The sequence below is a fragment of the Tamandua tetradactyla genome, chromosome 3 (genome assembly GCF_023851605.1).
Source record: "Tamandua tetradactyla isolate mTamTet1 chromosome 3, mTamTet1.pri, whole genome shotgun sequence".
NCBI classification, from domain to species: Eukaryota; Metazoa; Chordata; class Mammalia; order Pilosa; family Myrmecophagidae; genus Tamandua; species Tamandua tetradactyla.
In genome coordinates, this window is record NC_135329.1 from 105,603,394 (window position 1) to 105,629,326 (window position 25,933).

Genomic DNA, 25,933 nt, shown 5'->3' on the forward strand with positions numbered 1-25,933 from the left:
GGAACAATTAAACAAGAAGACATAACAATCATAAATATTTATGCACCGAACCAGAATGCCCCAAAATACGTGAGGAATACACTGCAAACACTGAAAAGGGAAATAGACTCATATACCATAATAGTTGGAGACTTCAACTCACCACTCTCATCAATGGACAGAACATCTAGACAGAGGATCAACAAAGAAATAGAGAATCTGAATATTACTATAAATGAACTAGACTTAATAGACATTTATAGGACATTACATCCCACAACAGCAGGATACACCTTTTTCTCAAGTGCTCATGGATCATTCTCAAAGATAGACCATATGCTGGGTCACAAAGCAAGTCTTAACAAATTTAAAAAGATTGAAATCTTACACAACACTTTCTCGGACCATAAAGGAATGATGTTGGAAATCAATAATAGGCAGAGTGCCAGAAAATTCACAAATACGTGGAGGCTCAACAACACACTCCTAAACAACGAGTGGGTCAAAGAAGAAATTGCTAGAGAAATTAGCAAATACCTCGAGGTGAATGAAAATGAAAACACAACATATCAAAACTTATGGGACGCAGCAAAGGCAGTGCTAAGAGGGAAATTTATTGCTCTAAATGCCTATATCAGAAAAGAAGAAAAGGCAAAAATTCAGGAATTAACTATCCATTTGGAAGAACTGGAGAAAGAACAGCAAGCTAACCCCAAAGCAAGCAAAAGGAAAGAAATAACAAAGATTAGAGCACAAATAAATGAAATTGAAAACATGAAAACAATAGAGAAAATCAATAAGGCCAGAAGTTGGTTCTATGAGAAAATCAATAAGATTGATGGGCCCTTAGCAAGACTGACAAAAAGAAGAAGAGAGAGGATGCAAATAAATAAGATCAGAAATGGAAGAGGAGACATAACTACTGACCTCACAGAAATAAAGGAGGTAATAACAGGATACTATGAACAACTTTACGCTAATAAATACAACAATTTAGATGAAATGGACGGGTTCCTGGAAAGACATGAACAACCAACTTTGACTCAAGAAGAGATAGATGACCTCAACAAACCAATCACAAGTAAAGAAATTGAAGCAGTCATTCAAAAGCTTCCTAAAAAGAAAAGTTCAGGACCAGACGGCTTCACATGTGAATTCTATCAAACATTCCAGAAAGAATTAGTACCAACTCTCCTCAAACTCTTCAAAAAAATCAAAGCGGAGGGAAAACTACCTAATTCATTCTATGACGCCAACATTACCCTCATACCAAAACCAGGCAAAGATATTACAAGAAAAGAAAACTACAGGCCGATCTCTCTAATGAATATAGATGCAAAAATCCTCAATAAAATCCTAGCAAATCGTATCCAACAACACATTAAAAGAATTATTCATCATGACCAAGTAGGATTCATCCCAGGTATGCAAGGATGGTTCAACATAAGAAAATCAATTAATGTAATACACCATATCAACAAATCCAAGCAGAAAAATCACATGATCATCTCAATTGATGCAGAGAAGGCATTTGACAAGATTCAACATCCTTTCCTGTTGAAAACACTTCAAAGGATAGGAATACAAGGGAACTTCCTTAAAATGATAGAGGGAATATATGAAAAACCCACAGCTAATATCATCCTTAATGGGGAAAAATTGAAAACGTTCCCCCTAAGATCAGGAACAAGACAAGGATGTCCACTATCACCACTATTATTCAACATTGTGTTGGAGGTTCTAGCCAGAGCAATTAGACAAGAAAAAGAAATACAAGGCATCAAAATTGGAAAGGAAGAAGTAAAACTATCACTGTTTGCAGACGATATGATACTATACGTCGAAAACCCGGAAAAATCCACAACAAAACTACTAGAGCTAATAAATGAGTACAGCAAAGTAGCAGGTTACAAGATCAACATTCAAAAATCTGTAGCATTTCTATACACTAGCAATGAACAAGCGGAGGGGGAAATCAAGAAACGAATCCCATTTACAATTGCAACTAAAAGAATAAAATACCTAGGAATAAATTTAACTAAAGAGACAAAAAACCGATATAAAGAAAACTACAAAAAACTGCTAAAAGAAATCACAGAAGACCTAAACAGATGGAAGGGCATACCGTGTTCATGGATTGGAAGACTAAATATAGTTAAGATGTCAATCCTACCTAAATTGATTTACAGATTCAATGCAATACCAATCAAAATCCCAACAACTTATTTTTCAGAAATAGAAAAACAAATAAGCAAATTTATCTGGAAGGGCAGGGTGCCCCGAATTGCTAAAAACATCTTGAGGAAAAAAAACGAAGCTGGAGGTCTTGCGCTGCCTGACTTTAAGGCATATTATGAAGCCACAGTGGTCAAAACAGCATGGTATTGGCATAAAGATAGATATATCGACCAATGGAATCGAATAGAGTGCTCAGATATAGACCCTCTCATCTATGGACATTTGATCTTTGATAAGGCAGTCAAGCCAACTCACCTGGGACAGAACAGTCTCTTCAATAAATGGTGCCTAGAGAACTGGATATCCATATGCAAAAGAATGGAAGAAGACCCATATCTCACACCCTACACAAAAGTTAACTCAAAATGGATCAAAGATCTAAACATTAGGTCTAAGACCATAGAACAGTTAGAGGAAAATGTAGGGAGATATCTTATGAATCTTACAATTGGAGGCGGTTTTATGGACCTTACACCTAAAGCAAGAGCACTGAAGAAGGAAATAAATAAATGGGAACTCCTCAAAATTAAACACTTTTGTGCATCAAAGAACTTCATCAAGAAAGTAGAAAGACAGCCTACACAATGGGAATCAATATTTGGAAACGACATATCAGATAAAGGTCTAGTATCCAGAATTTATAATGAGATTGTTCAACTCAACAACAAAAAGATAGCCAACCCAATTACAAAATGGGAAAAAGACTTGAATAGACACCTCTCAGAGGAGGAAATACAAATGGCCAAAAGACACATGAAGAGATGCTCAATGTCCCTGGCCATTAGAGAAATGCAAATCAAAACGACAATGAGATATCATCTCACACCCACCAGAATGGCCATTATCAACAAAACAGAAAATGACAAGTGCTGGAGAGGATGCGGTGAAAGAGGCACACTTATCCACTGTTGGTGGGAATGTCAAATGGTGCAACCACTGTGGAAAGCAGTTTGGCGGTTCCTCAAAAAGCTGAATATAGAATTGCCATACGACCCAGCAATACCATTGCTGGGAATCTACTCAAAGGAATTAAAGGCAAAAACTCAAACAGACATTTGCACACCAATGTTTATAGCAGCGTTATTTACAATTGCAAAGAGATGGAAACAGCCAAAATGTCCATCAACAGACGAGTGGCTAAACAAACTGTGGTATATACATATGATGGAATATTATGCAGCTTTAAGGCAGGATAAACTTATGAAGCATGTAATAACATGGATGGACCTAGAGAACATTATACTGAGTGAGTCTAGCCAAAAACTAAAAGACAAATACTGTATGGTCCCAATGATGTGAATCGACATTCGAGAATAAACTTGGAATATGTCATTGGTAACAGAGTTCAGCAGGAGTTAGAAACAGGGTAAGATAATGGGTAATTGGAGATGATGGAATACAGACTGTGCAATAGGACTAGATACAAAAACTCAAAAATGGACAGCACAATAATACCTAATTGTAAAGTAATCATGTTAAAATACTGAACGAAGCTGCATCCGAGCTATAGGTTCTTGTTTTGTTTTGTTTGTTTTGTTCTTATTATTATTACTTTTATTTATTTTTTTCTCTATATTAACATTCTATATTTTTTTCTGTTATACTGCTAGTTCTTCTAAACCGATGCAAATGTACTAAGAAACGATGATCATGCATCTATGTGATGATGTTAAGAATTACTGATTGCATATGTAGAATGGTATGTCTAAAAAAAAATGGTCAGCACAATACTGCCTAATTGTAATGTAATTATGTTGGAATGCTGAATGAAGCTGCATCTGATCTATAGTTTTTTTTTGTTTTTTTTCTTTCTCTTATATATTTTTGTACTTTTTATTTTTATTTGTGTTTTCTCTGTTATCACATTATTTCTTTTTCTATTGTCATGCTATTTCTTTCTCTAAATCGATGCATATGTACTGAGAAATGATGACCATACACCTATGTGATGATATTAAGAATAACTGATTGCATATGTAGAATGGATTGATTTCTAATGTTGTGTTAGTTAATTTTTTTAATTAATAAAAAAAAAATCTGAAAAAAAAAAACACTGAATGAAGCTGCATCCTAGCTATAGGTTTTTGTTTTGTTTTGTTTTTACTATTATTACTTTTATTTTTTTCTCTATATTAACATTCTATATCTTTTTCGGTTGTGTTGCTAGTTCTTCTAAACCGATGCAAATGTACTAAGAAACGATGATCATGCATCTATGTGATGATGTTAAGAATTACTGATTGCATATGTAGAATGGTATGATTTCTAAATGTTGGGTTAATTTCTTTTTTTCCGTTAATTAAAAAAAGAGAGAGAGAAGGGGTAATTGAAGCTGAAGGGATACAGACTGTGCAAAAGGACTGGATATAAAAACTCAGAAATGGACAGCACAATACTACCTAATTGTAATGCAATTATGTTTAAACATTGAATTAAGCTGCATGTGAGGTATAGGTTTTTTTCTCTCTCTATTATCGTTTTAATTCTTATTCTGTTGTCTTTTTATTTCTTTTTCTAAATCGATGCAAATGTACTAAGAAATGATGAATATGCAACTATGTGATGATAGTAAGAATTACTGATTGTACATGTAGAATGGAATGATTTCTAAATGTTTTGTTAATTTTTTTTTAATTAATAAAAATGAATAAATAAAAAAAAATAAAAAAAAAAAGAAGGAAAATTAGATATGACATATAAAATCCAGAAGGCAAAATAGTAGAAGAAAGTACTATCCATGCAGTAATAACACTGAATGTTAATGGATTAAACTCTCCAATCAAAAGACACAGTCTGGCAGAATGGATTAAAAAACAGGACCCATCTATATGCTGTCTCTACTCAAAGGACATGAGGACATGGACACAAATGGACATTTGCACACCAATGTTTATAGCAGCATTATTTACAATTACCAAGAGCCAAAATGTCCATCAACAGATGGCTAAACAAACTGTGGCATATATATACATAAGATGGAATATTATGCAGCTGTAAGACAGAATAAAGTTATGAAGTTATGTAACAACATGAATGGACCTCTTAAGGGAATTATGCTGAGTGTGATTAGCCAGAAACAAAAGAACAAATACTGTATGGTCTCACTGATATGAACTGACATTAGTGAATAAACTTGGAATATTTCGTTGGTAACAGAGACCATCAGGAGATAGAAATAGGGTAAGATATTGGGTAATTGGAGCTGAAGGGATACAGATTGTGAACAGGACTGAATATAAAAACTCAGAAATGGACAGCACAATATTACCTAACTGTAATACAATTATGTTAAAACACTGAATGAAACTGCATGTAAGAATGATAGAGGGAGGAGGGCTGGGGGCATAAATGAAATCACAAAGAAAGATAGATGATAAAGACTGAGATGGCATAATCTAAAAAAATTAAAAAATTAAAAAATAAATCAATAGGCCAAGCCCTTGATCTTGAGGCTTGCTCTTGTGAAGTTTATGTACGTAGTGGCGAAGCTTAGCCTACAGAGACATATCCAGAGGACCACTTCTGTTGCTCAGATGTGGCCTCTCTCTCTAAGCCCAACTCTGCAAGTGCAACCATTGCCTCCCGGCTACGTGGGACATGACATCCAGGGGTGAAAGTCTCCCTGACAGCATGAATATGACTCCCAGGGATAGCACTGTGGTATTAACAATGCAATCCTGACCAAATGGGGGAAAAGAAGTTTAACAAATAAGGTATCAATGGCTGTGAGAGTTTAAATAGTCAAGAGGCTACTTCTGGACGTCCCTCTTATGTATGCTTCAGTTAGACATTGCTACTTATCATAACTTTCCAACCCCCAACCAAAACCATTCCTGCAAATCCTAGAGAACACCCAGGGTGTTAAATAAGATTCTTCAAAGGTTCCATGCACTAGGGTAACTTTCCAGAAACCTACAACCTGAAGATTTATCCCTGGACCAGATAAGTCCTAAAATGCAGAGACCAGCCTCTCCAGAACATCAACTAGTTCCATCCCCCTATCCCATATTATCGATAGCCCCTTCCAACATGAAAAATTAGGATGGGCATAGCCCAAATACCCAGAAAGAGTGAGAGAAAGATCAAAGGTGATGGTAGGGTTATACAGAGAAGGTAGGGTTTTACAAATGAGTATAATGATATTTCTTTTAGTCTCTAGTATCTTAGAGCAGCTAGAAGTAAAAACTTAGAATTGCAGAACTGTAACCCATATCAAACTCTGAAATCTGTTTTATAATTAACTATTGTGATGTACTTTGAAATTTATTGTTTTTGTATATGTTATCAAACATACACCACACAAAGAAGTATACAGAAAAGACAGGATTTAACAAATGAGTGTGACTACTGAATCATTATACTGATATTTCTTTTGGTCCTCCAGTATCTTGGAGCAGCTAAAAGACAAAAATGAAAAATCATGGAACCATAACTCCTACCAACTATTTTTTTTTTTGCATGGCCAGGTTCCAGGAATTGAACTTGGGTCTCTAGCAGGTGCAAATTCTGCCACTGAGCCACCATTGCACTGCCCCCCATATCAAACTTTTAAATCTGTTCTATAACTACTTGTGGAAATTTATTGCTTTTTCGTATATATGTTTTATTTCACACACAGACAAAAAAGTTAAAAAAAAAAAGCTCTAATCTTAGTCATATTGAAATACTTCATAAGAAAAATAATTGAATTAATAAAGAATATTCTCAGACTTTACAAATCTTTTATTCTAAAGAAGTTATGGTAATATGATTTCAGAAGTATAACACTTAAGGTCATTATTATTATACTATTTTTAGGACCTGGGGATTATACATAGAGAAAAAGATGAGTAGTAGTCCATATTATTTTTGGTGTATGGCTTAAATTTATTAGATGCTTTTGGAGTGCCTACTATACTCAAGATACTTTTGTAAGATGTGAAAGATATAAAAATAAACATCAGCATTAACATATATAATAATCTAGAAGTGTTTTTAATAGTAATTCTTAAATGGAAATTTCCTTTTGGTGGAGAAGATGGGAATGCTTTTTAAAAGTGACATTCACTAGGTACCTGTGCGAGCTAAAATGAAACAAAATTCTAAAATATTTTTTAATCCATGTGATATATAAACTATTAACTAACCCAGGCCTTCAGCTATAAAAGCTCTATCTTTATGCCCATCTAAACTTATATCTCGATATTAATACATGTTAGGAATATATCAGTTTTCATTTGTTTTTACATAAAATCAGTTGTGTATTTTTTTCTCAGATTATGAATGCAAAGAACCAGTTATAAAACCAGATTTCCATAAAACTATACAAACACACTCAGTATAATTAGCTTTAAAATTTATTGTAATTCAAGTTAAGAATGTAAAGATTTAGTACAATATTTATTGAATATTCATATTTTCTAACCAGTATTTTCACCCATTTTACATGAATTCTTGTTATATTTTTCAAGAATTGATACTTTCTGCCTAACATTCCATGATATGCCAATTATACAGTCATTAAAATCTCAGATACTTGCCCATTATTATTTCAATATCATAATTGTAAAAAATAAGCTCAAATATTGAAAATTTAAGACATCAATCCTGTGTCCACGTTAATATGGCAAAGGAAAAAAATGCACAATCTTAACAGTTTAAAACTATTATTAACATTTAACTGTGGTAACAGAATATGAATTTTTATCATAAACAAATGAATTTCTCATTAAAATTTTCAAGCATTTCCTATTGAAGTTTGTCCAAAGTTATAAAAAATCTTCTGTTTCAAATCAACCTATACTGAACTAATCTAAAAAATAATTGTGGCACTCTATATAAGAGTTTACTGCATATTTTAAGTACCTAAGCTATAGTCTGGTCAACAGCAAGTTACTGGGAAGAAAATAAACAGCTTTCTTTAAGGAGTGAGTCGTTTGGGGTCACGGGGGAACATTGAGGTCTGACGAACATTGTGCAATCCTAAAAACAGCATAGTCACTCGTTCCAACCCTGGGGAAAATAAAATAATTTAAATTTCTTTTCTGAAAACTTCTCAGGTTCTTAGTTATTTAAAACTACAAACACAGTATCATTGGTGAACAAAATACTTTCCCTTGTTATGAAGGAAAATGACTTGCTATTATTTTGAGTTTACTAAAAAAGGAATGTGTTGGATATTGATTTAGAAATATAGATCATGCTGCATATGTGAAGATATCTGTAAGTGGAATGGATTCTGTGAACTGTGAACTACAAATATATAAAAATCTACATAACTGTCCAAAATTTATAATTTAAACAATAAAAAGCAAAACGTTATAAGCCTATTTTTCAAATGATTCCAGATTCTAATTATGTAGTTCAGACCATCAATATATGATGACTATCATAAATTTGTTCAAGGAAATTTATTAATGCAAGTACCAGAAATTTATTATACTTTCCATAACATGAACATGGTGATCCCTAGCAAAAAGGTTCAAGTACATTATACTAAATGTTCAGTTAGAAAAAGCTTGATTTTGGCATGTAACCTCAATATTGTATAACTTACTACCTAAATATCATTTAAGAAGCAGAGCAGGACTAGTTTATGAAACTTTTACATGCATTTTAATACCTATTTCACTAAAATTTAAAAACACTAACATTTCACACATAGATGACAAGGTCAAATAATATTTTTATACAGCAACAATTTTTGCTTTAAAGACTTTAAAGGAATATGTTTAACCTCCGAAACAGATATATATATAATAAAATTAAAATTTTTAATGCTATTACTCACCAAAAAACATGCAGGGGTAAATTCGAACCTTTTATTATAGTAATCTAATTTCAGACTAATATTAAAAAATCACTATATCCCCTCTTCCTCCCAAGCCTTAACTATCAGAAGCGAGGCAGTATTTTGAGTTTTCCTTTTTTGGCTAAAGTAAGCAAATAAAATTCAGTATTACCATTGTAACTTCTTTTTTTTTTCACAATTAAGGTTAAAATATACATCTTCAATCACAAAAGTTTATAAAATATTTATGAAAACACACCTTGTGGAACTGAATACAAGAAACTGGCCCTAAACTTCTCATTAAAATTTAAATTATACAGTCAATATAACATTCTCTGTAATAAGAAAAGGCTGATGATAACCCACACTTCCATCAATAGGAAGCTAGTTAACAGTATTATGGTGAACCATTACAACTGATTCTATGTAGGGAGAAAAAAAGAAAATGAAAATGCTCTTTATAGGGAACAAGTTACAAAACGGAACAAATTACAAAATATTTTATATAGTATGCTACAACCTGTGTAAAAATATTTAAAAGGTGTGTGTGTGTTTTTTGGCGTGTGTGTTTTAAGATTATCTTTGTACTCTTTTATTCCTTTTTAGTTAGAACTGAAGGATTAATTTGTCAAATGAATCTGAGTTGCAAATCAACATGATATAATATCAAAAGAATATTACCAATGCCTCCACCAGCATGAGGAGGGGCTCCAAAGCGGAAAGAATCAATATAAGCCTTGATTTTTTCCAAATCTACCAAAAAAAAAAACAAGAACATGTACATAATTTGTCATCTTATTTAGCTAAAACAAAAACAATCAATATTCAATAAGAAAAAATACTACGTTTCTGAGAAGTCTTTAAAATAAAAAAAAGTGTTATTTTCAGAATATACAGTCTCCTAAATATACTTAAGTTGTTTACCAATTCCATGATGTAAGGCTCTTTCTGTTAGCAGCTGAGGATCATGTATTCTTTGAGCTCCAGACAATATCTCTTCCCCTCTCATAAACATATCATAAGAGTTGGACTGTTTCTGTAGTAAAAATAAGCAAACAAAAGCTCCACTTTTCATGCGGCTATCATTCTATTTCCCTTACAGATGTAAAAAACTTGTTGCAGAAAAACCAAGTCTATTTTTTCTTATAACTAATGATGCAATTTGCTCCAATTAACCTAATTTGTTTCTCTAAAGTAGGATTATACCACTGAGATTTGGATAATAACTTATCCCATATTTGTGTTTCCCTTCTCCCATAAACCCCAAAACTTCAGAGCACCACACCTAACTTTTAAGTAGTGCTGATCCTTATTTCACTTTATCATCTGGAATGTTTTTAAGTATGATATGTTTTTGGGTCACTTTTGGAACGTCAAATTATCAAAGGGAGTTGGTCTTTTTTCATTTTTAAATTCCTTTTTTTAAGGAAGTAAATTGAAAATCGATTTACCACAGTTTAACCAGTTTTCTAACAGATAACTGATAAAAGCAATTTTACTTTCCCTGTTTTCCAATAAACCAGTGGTTCTCGAACTGTGACTGCTAGATCAGCAGCTTTAGCATTAGCTGGAAACTTATTAGAACACCAAATTCTCAGGCTCCACACCAGACCAACTAAGCAGAAACCCTGTGAGTGGAGTCCAGCAGTCTGTACTTTAAAAAGGCTTCACATGATTGGGATGCACATAAAGTTTGGAAACCACTGCAATGGAATAATACTATAGGCCACAAGACATCATTTACATTATCTCAGTACAGAATGTGAATTCTCAACTTCAAGGTCAATAATAAAATCATTTGCTAAAGTTTGCATATCTAGTAGTATATTATTTATCACTTATATGGTGTTTTTTCCTCACAAGTTTTCAGAAAAATGACCCAAGGAGAGGATTTTTTTTTTTTTTTTTTTTTTTTAAAGGAAAGACAGAGAGAAGGAAGGAAGGATAGAAGGAAGGAAGGAAGGAAGAAAGGGAAACATCTTTAAACATTTTCTTGTTTTATTGTATTTTGTTTCTTTGTTTTTGTTACATGGGCTGGGGCCGGGAATCGAACCGAGGTCCTCCGGCATAGCAGGCAAGCACTTTGCCCGCTGAGCCACCGCGGCCCGCCCTAGGAGAGGATTTTTAATAAAGGTTTTCACTGAAATTTTGGTAGAGTATTCAAATTTCACAGTATCATTTTTATCTGTATTGGCAGACACCATTAATAATATGCATAACCATTTGTCCTCTGAAATGACAAATAATTCATGAAAACTATTATTCCCATTAAACAATCTGACATAGCTAAAGTAAAATTTTCCTTCTTCCCCCAAACAAGTTATTTAAAACCAATTTACTTACAAGATTTCTTGGGTCAGGCATAGTATAGAAAGGTCTTACAGCCAATGGATATTTATCAAGAATATAAAAATCTGTATCATACTATAAAAAGAATAAATGCAATTAAAATAGGTTTTAAAAAGTGCAATACTAGTAAAAAGGAGATTAATATTTTGGTAATTAACTTCCTTATTTTTTTTCTTCAAAATTATTCTAATCACAATTATGTACAACTTGAATATCCTGCTATTTTCATGTAACATCTGTATCCTAAAGCATTTTGCCATGATGTCATAAATTCTTCTAATTTTTTGAGGCGCTGTTTACAATTCAATCATGGTTTGAATACTTATTTTTCTATTTTCTGTATACGTAATCTCTTTCCAAATTCTCTCCCATCACAGAGTAAGCTGCAATAAACATCTTTTATTTTATTTCTTTGTGGTTAATCTAGCTCATTTAGTCTATCAAATGCATTTTATAATTGTTTTGTTATTCCCATATCCCTTTGTGCTTAGCCAAAAGTACATTAAATATATAACTTATTTTAGGAAGAACTGACATGTTTTATGAAATTCATCTTCAAAATACTCAGCATATTTTCCCAATAACTTAAATGTTTGCTTAGATGTCAAAGTAAGGTTTGATAACTTCTTTCAAAGAAAAACTGTAACTGAAATAAAATGCACATAAAATTATGACATTTTTTACTAAAATAAATTAAAATGTTACTTAGATTTAATATAAAATAAATCAATCACATTTCAATTTTTTTACTTAAAATTTTTTTTGTTAATATTGGAGATTAGAGGGAATGTCAACAGAGTGAACAAACGGGAAATGGCCCTGCTGAAACAGGGATAAAACTGTTTCAGTTTAAGGGATAAACTGAACATTGAAAGGTTTCCAGAAATATCTGTGTGTCCTAGTCAGTTTAATATTTTGAGTGAAACCAGCCAGAGGAGCTCAAGAACTATTTTAATTTCATTACATAATTCTCTTAAATTAAAAAAAACAAAGAAAGAAAACGACCACATTAAGTTTAGCTTTTATATTCTTTGGACTTTCAGAAAATGAGATGGGAAAGTAGCTTTCACGTAAGAGGCAGAAAGGTATCTCATTCATCTTCCAGTCTCATGAGACAGCAGGAATATGCAAAGGAGACCATTTCTAAATAATTTCAAATCACTTTGAGGTCCTTTTTCTATCTCATCTAATTGAGGTATCACTTTTAGAGACACCTTAGTACAATTTAGTACAAAAATCGAATACTGGATTAATCAAACCGTTATCAAACCGTTTGAACAGAGCCTGATTACTTTACAATTTTCTAAGTGTTTTTTAATTTTTTAAAAAAATATTCTCTCTTGGTCTTTATTTATATCACGGTAGGACGATTAGCTGCCTCGCAATTTCTGTGCTACTAGGATACATTTCAGATTCAGAAAAAGAAATTCAACATGTACAAAAACAGTCCTACCTTTTCCTTTATCAAACGACCCAGCAGTTTCTCATTTGGTGTACTGGAAAAGAAACATTAAAATCAGGTGTTTAAAGTTCAATGGCAACTTGAAAGAGTTTTGAGTTTAATAAGGTACCCCCCTTCTACATGAAGTTCTCAAAAAATAAAAAACCCAGTCCAAACATATGGTTGTCAATCCCAGCTATATGGTTGTCAATCCCAGCTCCTTTCTTATAAGGCAAATGCAATAAAAAATCTCTCATTGAATGCACCTGGTACTGTGCCTTAGTGCTTAGTAGGTACTGCTCAGTAATATTTAATTAAAACCATACATAGAATTGAACAATTCAATGATTCAAAAAATCATGGATGAAATCACTTCTTATAATTATATATAACAAAAATTCACAATATCAACATGGACTAGTCTTACCATTAAATGGTTCCACTTCTAAATGATCTCCCCTTGTTTGTTACTCTTTATTGAGCATTTATAAAACTAAAATCAGTTATATCCAAGTCTCTTAACATGCGACAGGATTTATTTAAACACATTAAATTTCTATAGTTAAGAGGAAACTATTTAGCTTCTATCTTATTTAAGAACAATACTTAAAAATACTTAAAATACTTAAAATATTTGGCTCAATAAAGTAATAAGAGAATTTATGATTTTTTTCATTAAAAAATTTGCATTAAAATGTCATCTAACTAGAGGAGAGGCTAGAGGGAACTGCCTGAAAATGTGGTGCTGTGTTCCAGTAGCCATGTTTCTTGAAGATGATTGTATAATGATATAGCTTTTTTAATGTGACTGTGTGATTGTGAAAACCTTGTGTCTGATGCTCCTTTTATCTACCTTGTCAACAAAGGAGTAGAACATATGGAATAAAGATGAAAAACAGGGGGAACAAATGTTAAAATAAGATTGAAATGCTGGTGATCGGTGAGGGGGAAGAGTGGGGGATATGGTATGCATGAATTTTTTCCTGTTTTCTTTTTATTTCTTTTTCTGAATAGATGCAAATGTTCCAAGAAATGATTATGATGATGAATATGCAACTATGTGATTATATTGTGAATTACTGATTATATATGTAGAACGGAATGATCAAAAGTTATGAATGTTTGCGTTTGTTTGGTGTTTATTGGTATTGGTATTTTTAAAAAATTTAAAAATTAATAAAAAATAATAAATTAAAAAACCCTGAATATATAAACAAAAAAAAAGTCATCTAACAATGTAGGGGCTGTTAAATTCATATCATTCCTCTTTTGTTAAATAGACAAAAATAAACAAAAGTTAGTTTTAGAGTTTTTTAAAAACCCTAAAAATTACAATAATCACCCCTTCCCTCCAATATATGTTATTGTTGTGAACGTTTAGGTATTTCAACCTAATCCTTGAATAAAATATAAGCAGATGAATTTTAATCTTCATTAAAGTACATAATTTGCTTCAAAATTACAGGTTGTGTGGCATCAAATAAAGGCCAGTGATTTTTGTTTTAATTTTAGAGCTTTTAACAGTCTTATGCCCTAATCCTGTGTGGGGATGGATTTAGATTCTCTATTTTCAAACTACTGATTTAAAAAGAGAAGTAACATAGTTAGATGATAAAATCACAGGCAAAAGTCGCTGTACACTCCTTAATGGGTTGCAAGTATGAGGGAAAAGAATGAAAAATGATACTTTTAAATAAAATTACTAAAGATTAGGAAAACTACATTAAACACAGTATTTTATTTCAAATCATACATCAAACAAAAACCTCATTAGACTATATCCCAAGTTAACAAACTGAAGCTTAGCTAGATGATAAAAGCATCATTCATTAAGACAGTTATTCTTTCACACCTTAAATCTAATTACTAAAGTTTAAAAATCATAATGACAAACCTCAAATCTTCTTCATCTCCCATTTCAACTCCAGCTTCCTTAAGCATGGCCAATGCTTCACAATACTCTAGTCTTAAGGTTGGTTCCAAAAATTTGAATGGCTCACATGGAAATTGTTTATTCACCATTTGAATCTCAGTCTGAAACCTATATTTGCACAATGATTTAGTTAAAAATGTGTGAGATAAATGTTTCCACCACAAGAGGTCACTGTGGCAATACACAAAATCAGTAAATGCATGGGGAAACGTGTTGTCAAAAAATTATTTTCAGTAAATGTACAGGGAACAGTGTTATCAAAAAATTATTTAAGTTAACAAATTTAAATAATTAAGTTATTTAGCACCCTTTTTCAGTCTCATGTTATTTGTCATCACAGTCAAAACTACTATTGTCAGAAACATAAAATGCTTATTTTACGAAGTATTAAAAATGTGACTTTTTACTCCATTAACAAAACTGGTCATCAAATTAATATTTGCTTTATACTCCCTCACTCCCATTACACTGTAGGTTTACTGCAGCAATGATTTCTTTCTCATTTTGATAATCCCTACAGGCAGTGCCTACCTACTCTATATACAGTAGGCACATAACAAATGTTTACTGCACTGAATTGAATTTCTGCTGTGGAGATCTTATTAAGATTAAAAAAAAGTATACTTTTGGTGAAGCATCTATGGATGTAATGATGCTGGCATTTGCTTCAAAATAATAGGGGGCGAGGGGAAAGTGGGTAAAACAAAATTGACAGTGGGGTGATAACAGCTGAAACTGGGAGTTCATTTTGCTTGTAACCCTACTTTCACATATGTTTTGAAATTTTCCATAATTAATAGAAATTAAAAAGGCACATTTGTATTTTATGAAAATAGTAGAAATGAAAACATACCATTTCCTGACTTTAAGACTTCAATGGGGGCAGTAACGCTTACCCACTAATTTATTCATATTTTAATAGAAGGATTAAGAAGACCCCAAGGATGAGTTTTAAATTGCTTTTCTTTGTTTGGATATTACCATTAATACAAAAATCTGACTAGCAATATTTCAAAACAAATTTGTACACTGTTCCTGTATGAGAGATAAATACTAATGATAAGCGTTGAGAGGGTCATGACACAAGCTAGGCAACCCAATTTACAACTGACACATATGACTCAGAATAGAGAAAGAAGCTTTTATTTACAAATTGCCACTTTCAGTCTAAAGAAAAAGTCCAGTGATCACGTGTCCAGGTCTGAGTGAAGATTTGATTTATCTCAAGGGCCTAATTCATGTTTGGCTTGTTGTTAGAAAAACCAAAATAGAAATTTCATACACCAATATTAAACAGAAGAGTTATCAATATATAAAATTAATGGGTTTCAGAAACTTTCCTGAATTATGTCAGACAAGAAAATGTTCCTTCAACATAGTTTCAAACAATATTTTGTTTTATAAGGAAACATCACTAATTTATTCCATACACAATTTGAATGAAAATTGTTTAAACTGCATCAAAATGTTTCATAGGACAAAGGTTAAAAAAAAAGTCAGTTTGTAATTAACTAGTTATCAAAACTACAATGCAATGCAAAGAATGTCTGGAAAATATTGGTGCTTATGCCACACTATTTTTATATAGGACCACTGATCAATGTCTAGGTTCTTGCAGTGGCATTGAGTCATAAAATGTTTGAATTCTTTCAAAATATTAATGAAGTGCATACAAATATATAAATGATGAGTAGTTTAATCAGTGGTCTTTAAATAAAAATTTCAAATATGGTCCGTCATCAGTTGTGAAACAACTAGCTTAGTCTAACAGCTACCTGATATTTGAAATAGAGTCAAATTTATACAGAAAGAAGTAAAAGAAACTCTCTGTATCCAATTTAATTTGCTTTCCTTTCTTTTTTTTTTTTCTTTCTATTTTCTCCATGTTAAACATAATGACAAATAAATAACTTTCAATAACCTCCACAGGAGAAACTATTTGCCACGTAGATGATATAACTAAAGTGGACATTTTATATAACTCAATTTTTGGAACATTCTGAACATGGCTGATGATTTTCTATAAATGTTCTCTGTCAATTTACTAGACCCAAACAGGTAAAAAGTTCCTTCAGTCCACTAGTTTTTAATCTTAACTGAATCAGTCCATCTATAAATTAACCCTGTGCCAGGAATGGTTAATTTTGGGATTAACATGGAATTGCTCACTTTATGCCAGGCAAAATTTAAGCACTTTACACATGTTAATTTATTTGATTCTCAACAAACCTTAGAGGAGGTAGTCTCCATTTAATAGCTGAACAAAATGAGGCACAGAGTTAAATAACTTGCCCAAGATCCACACAAATAAAGTAGCAGAGGTGGGATTTGAATAATCTGCATGTAGCTGAATCTAAGAGAGGTTGTTCACAATCTGGTAAACTTTATTACCAAAAAGACGTTAACCAAGTTCATCAGTCCTAATTGATCCAAATCCAGTAGTACTCAAGTACTTAGTTTACAAGTTTTAAATCAAGAATTGCCTTTTTCTAATGTTCTGGGAAATGATCATGATGATGAATATGCAACTATGTGATGATATTGTGACTTGTTGAGTGTATCTGTTGGAAATGTTTGTGTTTCTTGTAATTTTTTTTAATTAATAAAAAATTTTAAAAAGGAAAAAAAAAGAATTACCTTTTTGTTTTAAAGAACACAAAGTGATCTAAAATTAAAACTATCTAGAACATTAAAGACTTCTACCTTTCTTGAAGTCCTCTGAATATTTGCACCAAGGTGTCAGCAATTTCCTCCACAACTTCATGGTAATGGTAGTTAAAAGCCATTTCGATGTCCAAACCAACAAATTCAGTTAGATGTCTGTGGGTGTTAGAGTCTTCAGCTCTGAATACTGTAAAGTTAATAAATGAAATACAGAGCAAACAGTATTTTAAGTTTTAGAGAAATTGGGACTTACATAAAAATCCTATAAAATAGTACACAAGTGATACTATTTTGATATCATTATAGGGCTAGAAGAACTTTTGATAAACCATCAGTAACAGCTTCCTCTTGGGATAGCAAGATCATTACATCTCCTATGGTTACATAGTAAAAGCAGTGCCAAATATAAATTAATAAATGAGGCTCAAGAGAACCTAGAGAATGTAAGATGTATGACATTCCAATAGTTAAAAACAGATTCAAACACAATCAGTATGGTGAGTTCCTCTCATTCTTATTAAAATCTGACTGAAGCTAAGTGAAACTGCAAAATTAAGTGATATTATGCATATTCTAGCCATTACCTCAGTCTAGCTCTTACTATCTTCACTGTACTTTCTTTCTTCTTAGTCTTCCTGATTCTAGCTCTGCTCCATCTTGTGCATCATAGTCAGATTAATGTTCCTATTACACATCCCTTGCTCAGTCACTTAAAATGGTTTCCAAATGACTACTGTGACAACACAAAAAGTGACAAAAAGCCTAAATTATGCCTTCACAATTTAATCTTAGCCTACATTTCCACCTTCTTCTTATAAATAACTAGTCTTATTTTTACTTTCTCCCATAGTCCATGTTTTTTACTTGTGCTGCTTCCTCTTACTAGAATGCCATCTGTGTTGACTATATATCCTATTCTGTCCTTAAAGTCCATTTCAGTTTGAGCTTTCTTTTATAGTAACTCTAGCAAACTCTACCTTCTCCACTTTTTACACTTACTATATAAACCCCAATCTGCTGACAATACAGCACAGTTTGATTCTTTGCTGTCAAAAACATTTGATCTTTCCCTGTGACTATGTTATTTGTCTTATTCTGTCTTGGAAGCAAGGACACTGTTTAATTCCCTTGTTGCGCAAAGTGTGGGCTACAAACCAGCAACATGACAGTATTGTGAGAAATGCAGAATCTAGGCCCCACCCTGATCTACTGAGCAAAGTCTGTACTTCAACAAGATCCCTAAGTTATTAATGTGCACATTAATGTTTGAGAAGTGCTGGTTGATTCTTCTTTTATGTACATGGTACCTAGCACAAGGCTATATATGCAGTAAGTGCTCAATAAGTAACTGGTTAAAAAATTCAAAGAGGGCCACGGTGGCTCAGCAGGCAAGAATGCTCGCTCGCCATGCCAGAGGACCTCGGTTCGATTCCTGGTGCCTGCCCATATAAAAAATAAAAAAATAAAAAAATATTAAAAAATTCAAAGAATTAAGACACTAAACAATTTTGTCAGTTTCTCTATGAGCAAGTATTTAATTTTTATTAAGCTATCAAAAAATCTGGATAAAATAACTTGGAAGTTTTAAAGAATGAAATAGGCTGATTTTTTCTTAGAATTAGCTTCATAAAAGAACTTAATTATGTAGAAGTGCTTCGCTTTTATCAGTACCTCTTTAAAAATCATGTTAATATATTACATATCAGACATGTGTAACTAGTTTCTAATGAACTTTAGCATATTGCCAATACCAAATATAGTACACCAAAAATAACAGTGAAACAGCAGCTCTGGAATAAAACCAGGAGCAAAGTAGAAGCACATTGTAAACTTAAACAACAGTTGTTAGGGACCATAAACAACAATATACGTTATTTGAAAGACCTCAACTATCTGTTCTTTTAACACTGAAAGACTGCAACTATCTGTTCTTTTAACACTGATGGGTGTTAAAAGACAGTTCAAATGGGAGCTAATTCTAATTACACTTAGATATAATAAACAATATACTTAGGTATATTTCAAAGGATGTAAGTTTCAAAGCATGCATTGTTATAATGAGATATTTCCAAGATAAAAAATTTTCTTCAGTATTCACATTACTTATGCTCAACTACTTAAAGAGCTGTTGAGCATACTTTTTTTGAGAAATATCTATCAAGCACATTATCATTTTTACCTCAAAGTCTAGTAATTTTTGTAGTCAACAAATAAAAGAACTTAAGCTTTCAAAATGGTTGTTCATTATACATGTAAAATATGTTTCTGAAACCACAGTTACAGTATAATTAAAGATTTTCAACAAAACAGTATCTGCCAAAACCTTACCTGGTCCAATACAGAAAACCTTCTCAAAGTCAGCACAAATACACATCTGTTTATACAACTGTGGAGACTGAGCCAGGTATGCATTATTTTTAAAATATGATACGGTAAATACATTGGCTCCTCCTTCACTGGCAGCTGAAATGTAAACATTTATATTATCATAATCAATTGTAAACTTATCTATGCAAACTTCTAATAAAGAGTTCATACTTTTGATTCAAGTAGTTTACTAAAAAAAGAAAAATTTTTCTTTTTTTGCATGAAGAAGAACAAAGGAATGTTATTATTGCAGGGTGCGGAAAATAGATGGTAATTAATATTTTAAAATTTCAACTTATGTTTGAGACTAAAGCAAAACATGTTTATTTGGTACAAAATTAAAAAAAAAAAAAAAGACCTGGAAAATCAAGAATCACAGCCAAATCATAGGGGATCGACTGGCTTTGTTCTTTTTATACCTGATTTTAGTTTATAGTTAAGTCAGACTTACTTTTATGGATATATATTGCTTTTAATACCATTTCCTCCCTTTCAGCATCAATTTCAAATCTATTAGAGGTATTTTGGGGTTGTAAAAATTAGAACAAAAAAAGATATTTTTAAATATTCTTGTAATCATCAAGAATGCAATGCTAAATTTATTATATTTATAACTAAATGCCATCTGTAACCACTTTTTAGTGTTAGTCTAAAAACGGTAAAATGATAAAACAATATTCTCACATAAAAATAAGAATTAATGTGATTTTCCCATATGTAGCATTTAGTGGTTTTACAATGCAATCTGTACAAAACAAAATTGCAATACCTATTTTAAAATAAACCTACATAAAATGAAAATAGTTCCTGGTGCAGAATCTTACTTTGTGTATTATTGTCTCATCTTATAATCATTATCACACAATGACTCCTGAAATAAGGACATGCTGTATTACTGAGGTTAGTGATAAGTGACTGCTGCTCTTTAGTATGGTCTTCAAAATAAGCAGTTTCATGGCAATAAACCCTAAGGGTCACTGGGGATTCTCTCTCTATATATATGTAATGTAACTTTGAGAAAATTTTACTTTAAAAAACTAAGAGAACTATTTTGAAGCATACCTGAAATAATTTTGGGAGTTTGGATCTCCACAAAACCTTTGCTAATTAAAGTTTCTCGGAAGAGATGGCAGATACCAGACTGGAGACGGAAGACTGCTTGACTAGTTGATGTCTATAATAGAATAATAAGATACAATTTGTAATGGTTTGAAGCATTGTACACCAGAAAAAATATGTTCTTAGACTTGTTTCTGCGGGTGTAAACTGTAAATGGGACCTTTTGATGAGGTTACTTTAATTTGTGGCCCAGCTGACTCAGGATGGGTCTTACTCCTATTATAAAGGCTTTATAGGGAAGGTCAAAGAAAGAGAAAGAGAGTAGCCAGGAGAGGCCACCATGTGCGCTGTCATGTATGAGAAAAGCCAAGGGGCAATCACTGCAGGAAGCTAGCCACAGGATGCCAGTCTTTTTTTTTTTTTAATTAAAAAAAATTTTAAACATAACAACATGCAAGTATAAACAAACATTCTTACTATATGATCATTCCATTCTTGGTATATAATCAATAACTCACAATATCATCATATAGTTGTATATTCATCACCATGATCATTTCTTAGAACATTTGCATCAATTCAGAAAAAGAAATAAAAAGTAAAAAGAAAAAAAACTCATATATACAATACCCCTTACCCCTCCCTCTCGTTGACTGCTAGTATTTCCATCTACCCAATATATTTTAGCCTTTGTTTCCCCTATTTTTTTCTATACCCCTTATCACTCCCTTCCATTCATCACTAGCATTTCAATCTTCTAAATTTATCTTAACATTTGTTTCCCCTATTATTTTTTTTAATCCCTATGTTTAACTCATCTGTCCATACCATAGTAGATAAAAGGAGCATCAGACAGAGGTTTCCACAATCATACAGTCACATTGTAAAAGCTATATCATTATACAATTATCTTCAAGAAACATGGAACACCAGTCTTTTGGGAGAAATTATCACCTTGATGATACTCTGATTTGGCCTTCTAACCTCAAAACTATAGCCAATAAGTTTCTGTTGTTTAAGCCAGCCCATTCCTTATATGGTATTTGCTTTAGCAATGAGAAACTCATGATTTAAAACACAATTACATCAACTTGACACATTTAATGTGCACTTTGTATGTGTGATAGGCAGTGTTGGAAACCTAAAGATAAAACCATTTTTGCTCTCAAAACTTTAAAAATCTAATATTGAGAGAGAAGAAAAGAACACACAAAAAATACAATACAAGAATGGTGATAAGCCCAGAATGATTTAAAAGTGAGTAAAAAAAGTATCTGCAAAGTCCTCTTGGGGGAACGGTGAGAAATGGGGAAAATTCAACTTCCCCAAGTGGAGAATTCTTGATATTCTCACAAGTAGTGGAGACAACCAAAGCAATTGGCTGAGCCTCCAATCTTGGGGTTTGTTCATATGAAACTTAATCCCACAAAGGATAGGTCAAATCTACTTAAAATTACGCTTAAGAGTCAATCCCAAGAGAACCTCTTTTGTTGCTCAGGTGTGGTCTTTCTCTCCAACAACACAACAAGCAAACTCACCACCCTTCCCCTGTCTACACGGGACATGACTTCTAGGGGTGTGGACCTTCCTGGCAATGTGGGACAGAAATCCTAGAATGAGCTGGGACTCAGCATCAAGGGATTGAGAAAGCCTTCTCGACCAAAAAGGGGAAGAGTAAAATGAGACAAAATAAAGTGTCAATGGCTGAGAGATTCCAAACAGAGTCTAGAGGTTATCCTGGAGGTTATTCTTATGCATGAAATAGATACAACCTTTTTAATCACGATGTAATGGAGAGGCTGGAGGGAACTGCCTAAAAATGTAGAGTTGTGTTCCAGTAGCCATGTTTCTTGAAGATGATTGTATAATGATATAGCTTTCACAGTGTGATTGTGAAAACCTTGTGTCTGATGCTTTTATTTACCTCATCAACAGACGAGTAAAACATATGGAATAAAAATAAATAATAGGGGGAACAAATGTTAAAATAAATTTAGTAGATTGAAATGCTAGTGATCAAGGAAAGAGAGGGATAAGGGGTATGGAATGTATGAATTTTTTTCTGTTTTCTTTTTATTTCTTTTTCTGAATAGATGCAAATGGTCCAAGAAATGATCATGATGATGACTATGTAACTATGTGATGATATTGTGAATTACTGATTATGTATGTAGAATGGAATGATCATATGTTAAGAATGTTTTTGTTTGTTATATATTTTTTAAAAAATTAATAAAAAAGAACAGTGATAAGGCATGCTGGAGTATAATGATTATATATGATCATTAAATTCAATAAGGAAGAATATAAAGCTATTCTCACTAGAGATATTTAGTGAACAGATATCTTTAATTTACAAGAATTAAATAAAGTATTTTTAAACAGTTAACGAAAAACATTATTTATGAATTGTCTTAGATTTTTTGTTTTTGTTTTTTAAGCCAACCTATTAAGTGAAATGAATCGGCGTTTGTGCAGTATACCAATGCTTTCCTAAGGGAAATTAAGATTTGAGAACTTGATAATAAATGAATGCAGCCATTACATATTTTTATCTTAACCATTAGCAACAACAGATTGATTACAGTTAGTTATATGTTTGTTAAAATTAAATATAAAACTTCAGAGAAAACCAATAAAAGGGGCAGGCATCCTATGACACTGATTTTCCACAACAGTACATAAAGCAACTAATAGCAGTACTCTAACTTTCTATTGTAGCCACTTTTTTTTTCTCAGGTTGTTGATCCCTCTATTTTACTTTTAGTCTCAATAAGTTCTGATGTTGGACAAAAAGCTCTGGAAGTAATTATCTCTGTTCTACGCTAAGTTGTCTATTTCCCTGGTCAAAGGAAGTGGCTTCTTCCGTATTTGCTTATTACATTTAAAAAAAAAGTTATCCTAAGATAGACATGTGTTTAGTAAATACCTGACTCAAAGTGTAATTTAGCTGTGCTGGTTGGGTTAGATGAAGAAGCTCAGACTTGTGTCTAATCCTATTAGAGGAAATTCACTAATTTCCTTCTGTCTTAGTGCACAGAACATTCTTCATTTAGGCAGCAGCACTCTTTGAACACACTCAATGATGGGAGGGCTACTCTATTATTTTTCTCACTGTAAAGAATACCTTTTAAATAACCTTGAATTTCTGCAATCACAACTAAAAATTCATGTAAACTGGGTCATATGTGAGTAACATTATTTTATAATTTCAGACTCAAAGATACAAATCAATTCCTTACAAAACAATAAAGGTTATTTAAAATACTTTTATAATTTGTTAGACTGTTTACTTAATTGTTTTCAAGATATCTACACTTTAGATAGATGCGTGGCTTTTTTTTAAAGCAGTAATATTTTAATATTCTTTCATCAACAGTAACAAACTTACTATAGCAATACTATGGGTCCACAATGGGTAAGATGATAAAGTGTATGGGAGGATTTGGGTTTTATTTTTATTTTTTTGAGTTCTGATAAATTTTTTTAAATATTTTTATTGTACACAACACAAATATACAAACATTCGTGACATACAAACATTCTATACATGGTGTACAATCGATGGCTCACAATAGCATTATATAGTTGTAAATTCATCAACATGATCATTTTTTTGAACATCTGCATCTCTCCAGCAAAAGAAATAAAAGTGAAGAAAGATAAAACTCATACCCCTTACTTTTCCCTCTCAATGACTGACTAGTATTTCAAATTACTCAATTTATTTTAACCTTTGTTCCCCCTATTATTTATTTTTTATCCATATTTTTTACTCTCTGTCCATACCGCAGATAAAAGAAGCATCAGACCAAGGTTTTCTTCATGGCTTTTTTAAAGTTATGTGGTTTAGTGAAACATTTGGTCCATCCAATCAAAACAAACTGCACAATTTTCTGCTTTTAAAAACCTAGCAACCTATTTAAAACAAAAAGCCAGTATCACAGTTACTGAGACACATGGATATTTCACTTCAGAAAATATACTCTTCCTGAGGCAAGAATCATTGAACAAATTTTACTACCTCTTGCCTCCTTTAGCTGGCCCAACTAAACTGATTTCAACCTCTTATAGAATGGAAATTTAACTTTTAAATTGGTTGTCATAGTTTAAAAATGTCATTAATAATACTTTACAAAATTGTGTTATACTCACATTCTTTGCCTCCTCATTGTACAAACAGGTATGTAAATTTATAGCATTTATTGGAAAAATGATTCTACGCCATATAAAAAAAAGTGTTTTTTTCCCTCATTAGGTTCTTTAAGGCACTTGCTAACTGCTAGGAAGATAGGTATTTAATTCACTACATTAGACAGTGAGTGAACTCCTAGTTACCTGGATGATAATTCCAGTATGTTCTAATTTCTCTCTGGAGAATATTCTCTATCTGATTCTACCTTCTAAAATGGTTTAATTTGAGAAATGGCAACCATAAAATCATAAAGTAAAGATTCTAGATAGGAAAAACAGTTTATCAAGAAGGAAGTAATAAATAAAAGATGTTCATTAAAAGCAAACAACAGGGAAGCAAAATATTTCAAAACAATCATCAACTATTTTGGTTACTTACTGCGCTAAAAAAAAAATACCCATTACTGCAAAGAGAATAAAATTCTGCTAGTAAACTGAGACTGGCCTACTCTGTTGGTTAGAGAAAGATAAAGAGACAATATTAGGAAGTCTATCCCTGTAAGTCCTTACACTTTGCCCAGGGGAAAACAGTCCTCAAACTCAGGTTGTTCAGATAATTTGGCAGAGGAATAGTACTAAGCAGATAGCATCGGAATCTGAGAAATTTTATGCTGCTACTGCTGGGTCTTCTTTCAACATTTAATTCCTCCTTCAAGAACCATCTTTATAAGAGAGTACAGCACAGAGTGGTTACAATGTAATAAATAGCAAAGGAAATTTTTCCTGTTCTGGAAAAATCAAGTCATAATGGGGAGAATACCTAAAGAGTACCAAAAAATCCTTTTTACAGACTCATTTTTTAAGTTTCCCTATTTACATATTGATTGCTATAATCTATTTCTTCTCTATGTATTTATGAATTTGACAGTTAAGGTAAAACATAATAATGATCCAACTTCCCAGTAATATTACAGAATGTATAACAAAAGCAATATATGTT

General features: G+C 32.2%; 1 protein-coding gene across 2 annotated transcripts in view; it reads right to left on the reverse strand.

Annotated features, from left to right (window-relative positions):
* Window positions 1-7,535: 7,535 nt before the first annotated feature.
* The window catches only part of DARS1 (aspartyl-tRNA synthetase 1), an 83,245-nt gene continuing 64,847 nt past the window's right edge, over window positions 7,536-25,933 (reverse strand). Inside the window, exons 8-16 of one of the 2 annotated variants that reach the window (XM_077153675.1) lie at window positions 20,803-20,914; window positions 19,702-19,836; window positions 17,413-17,560; window positions 14,671-14,817; window positions 12,789-12,831; window positions 11,330-11,410; window positions 9,911-10,022; window positions 9,668-9,739; window positions 7,536-8,208 (exon numbers count right to left, since the gene is read on the reverse strand). In XM_077153675.1, coding sequence (XP_077009790.1) covers window positions 8,117-8,208; window positions 9,668-9,739; window positions 9,911-10,022; window positions 11,330-11,410; window positions 12,789-12,831; window positions 14,671-14,817; window positions 17,413-17,560; window positions 19,702-19,836; window positions 20,803-20,914 — 942 coding nt within the window. In that variant the 3' untranslated portion in view covers window positions 7,536-8,116. The remainder of the gene's footprint in view (window positions 8,209-9,667; window positions 9,740-9,910; window positions 10,023-11,329; window positions 11,411-12,788; window positions 12,832-14,670; window positions 14,818-17,412; window positions 17,561-19,701; window positions 19,837-20,802; window positions 20,915-25,933) is intronic. The other variant, XM_077153678.1, reaches the window with a different exon arrangement.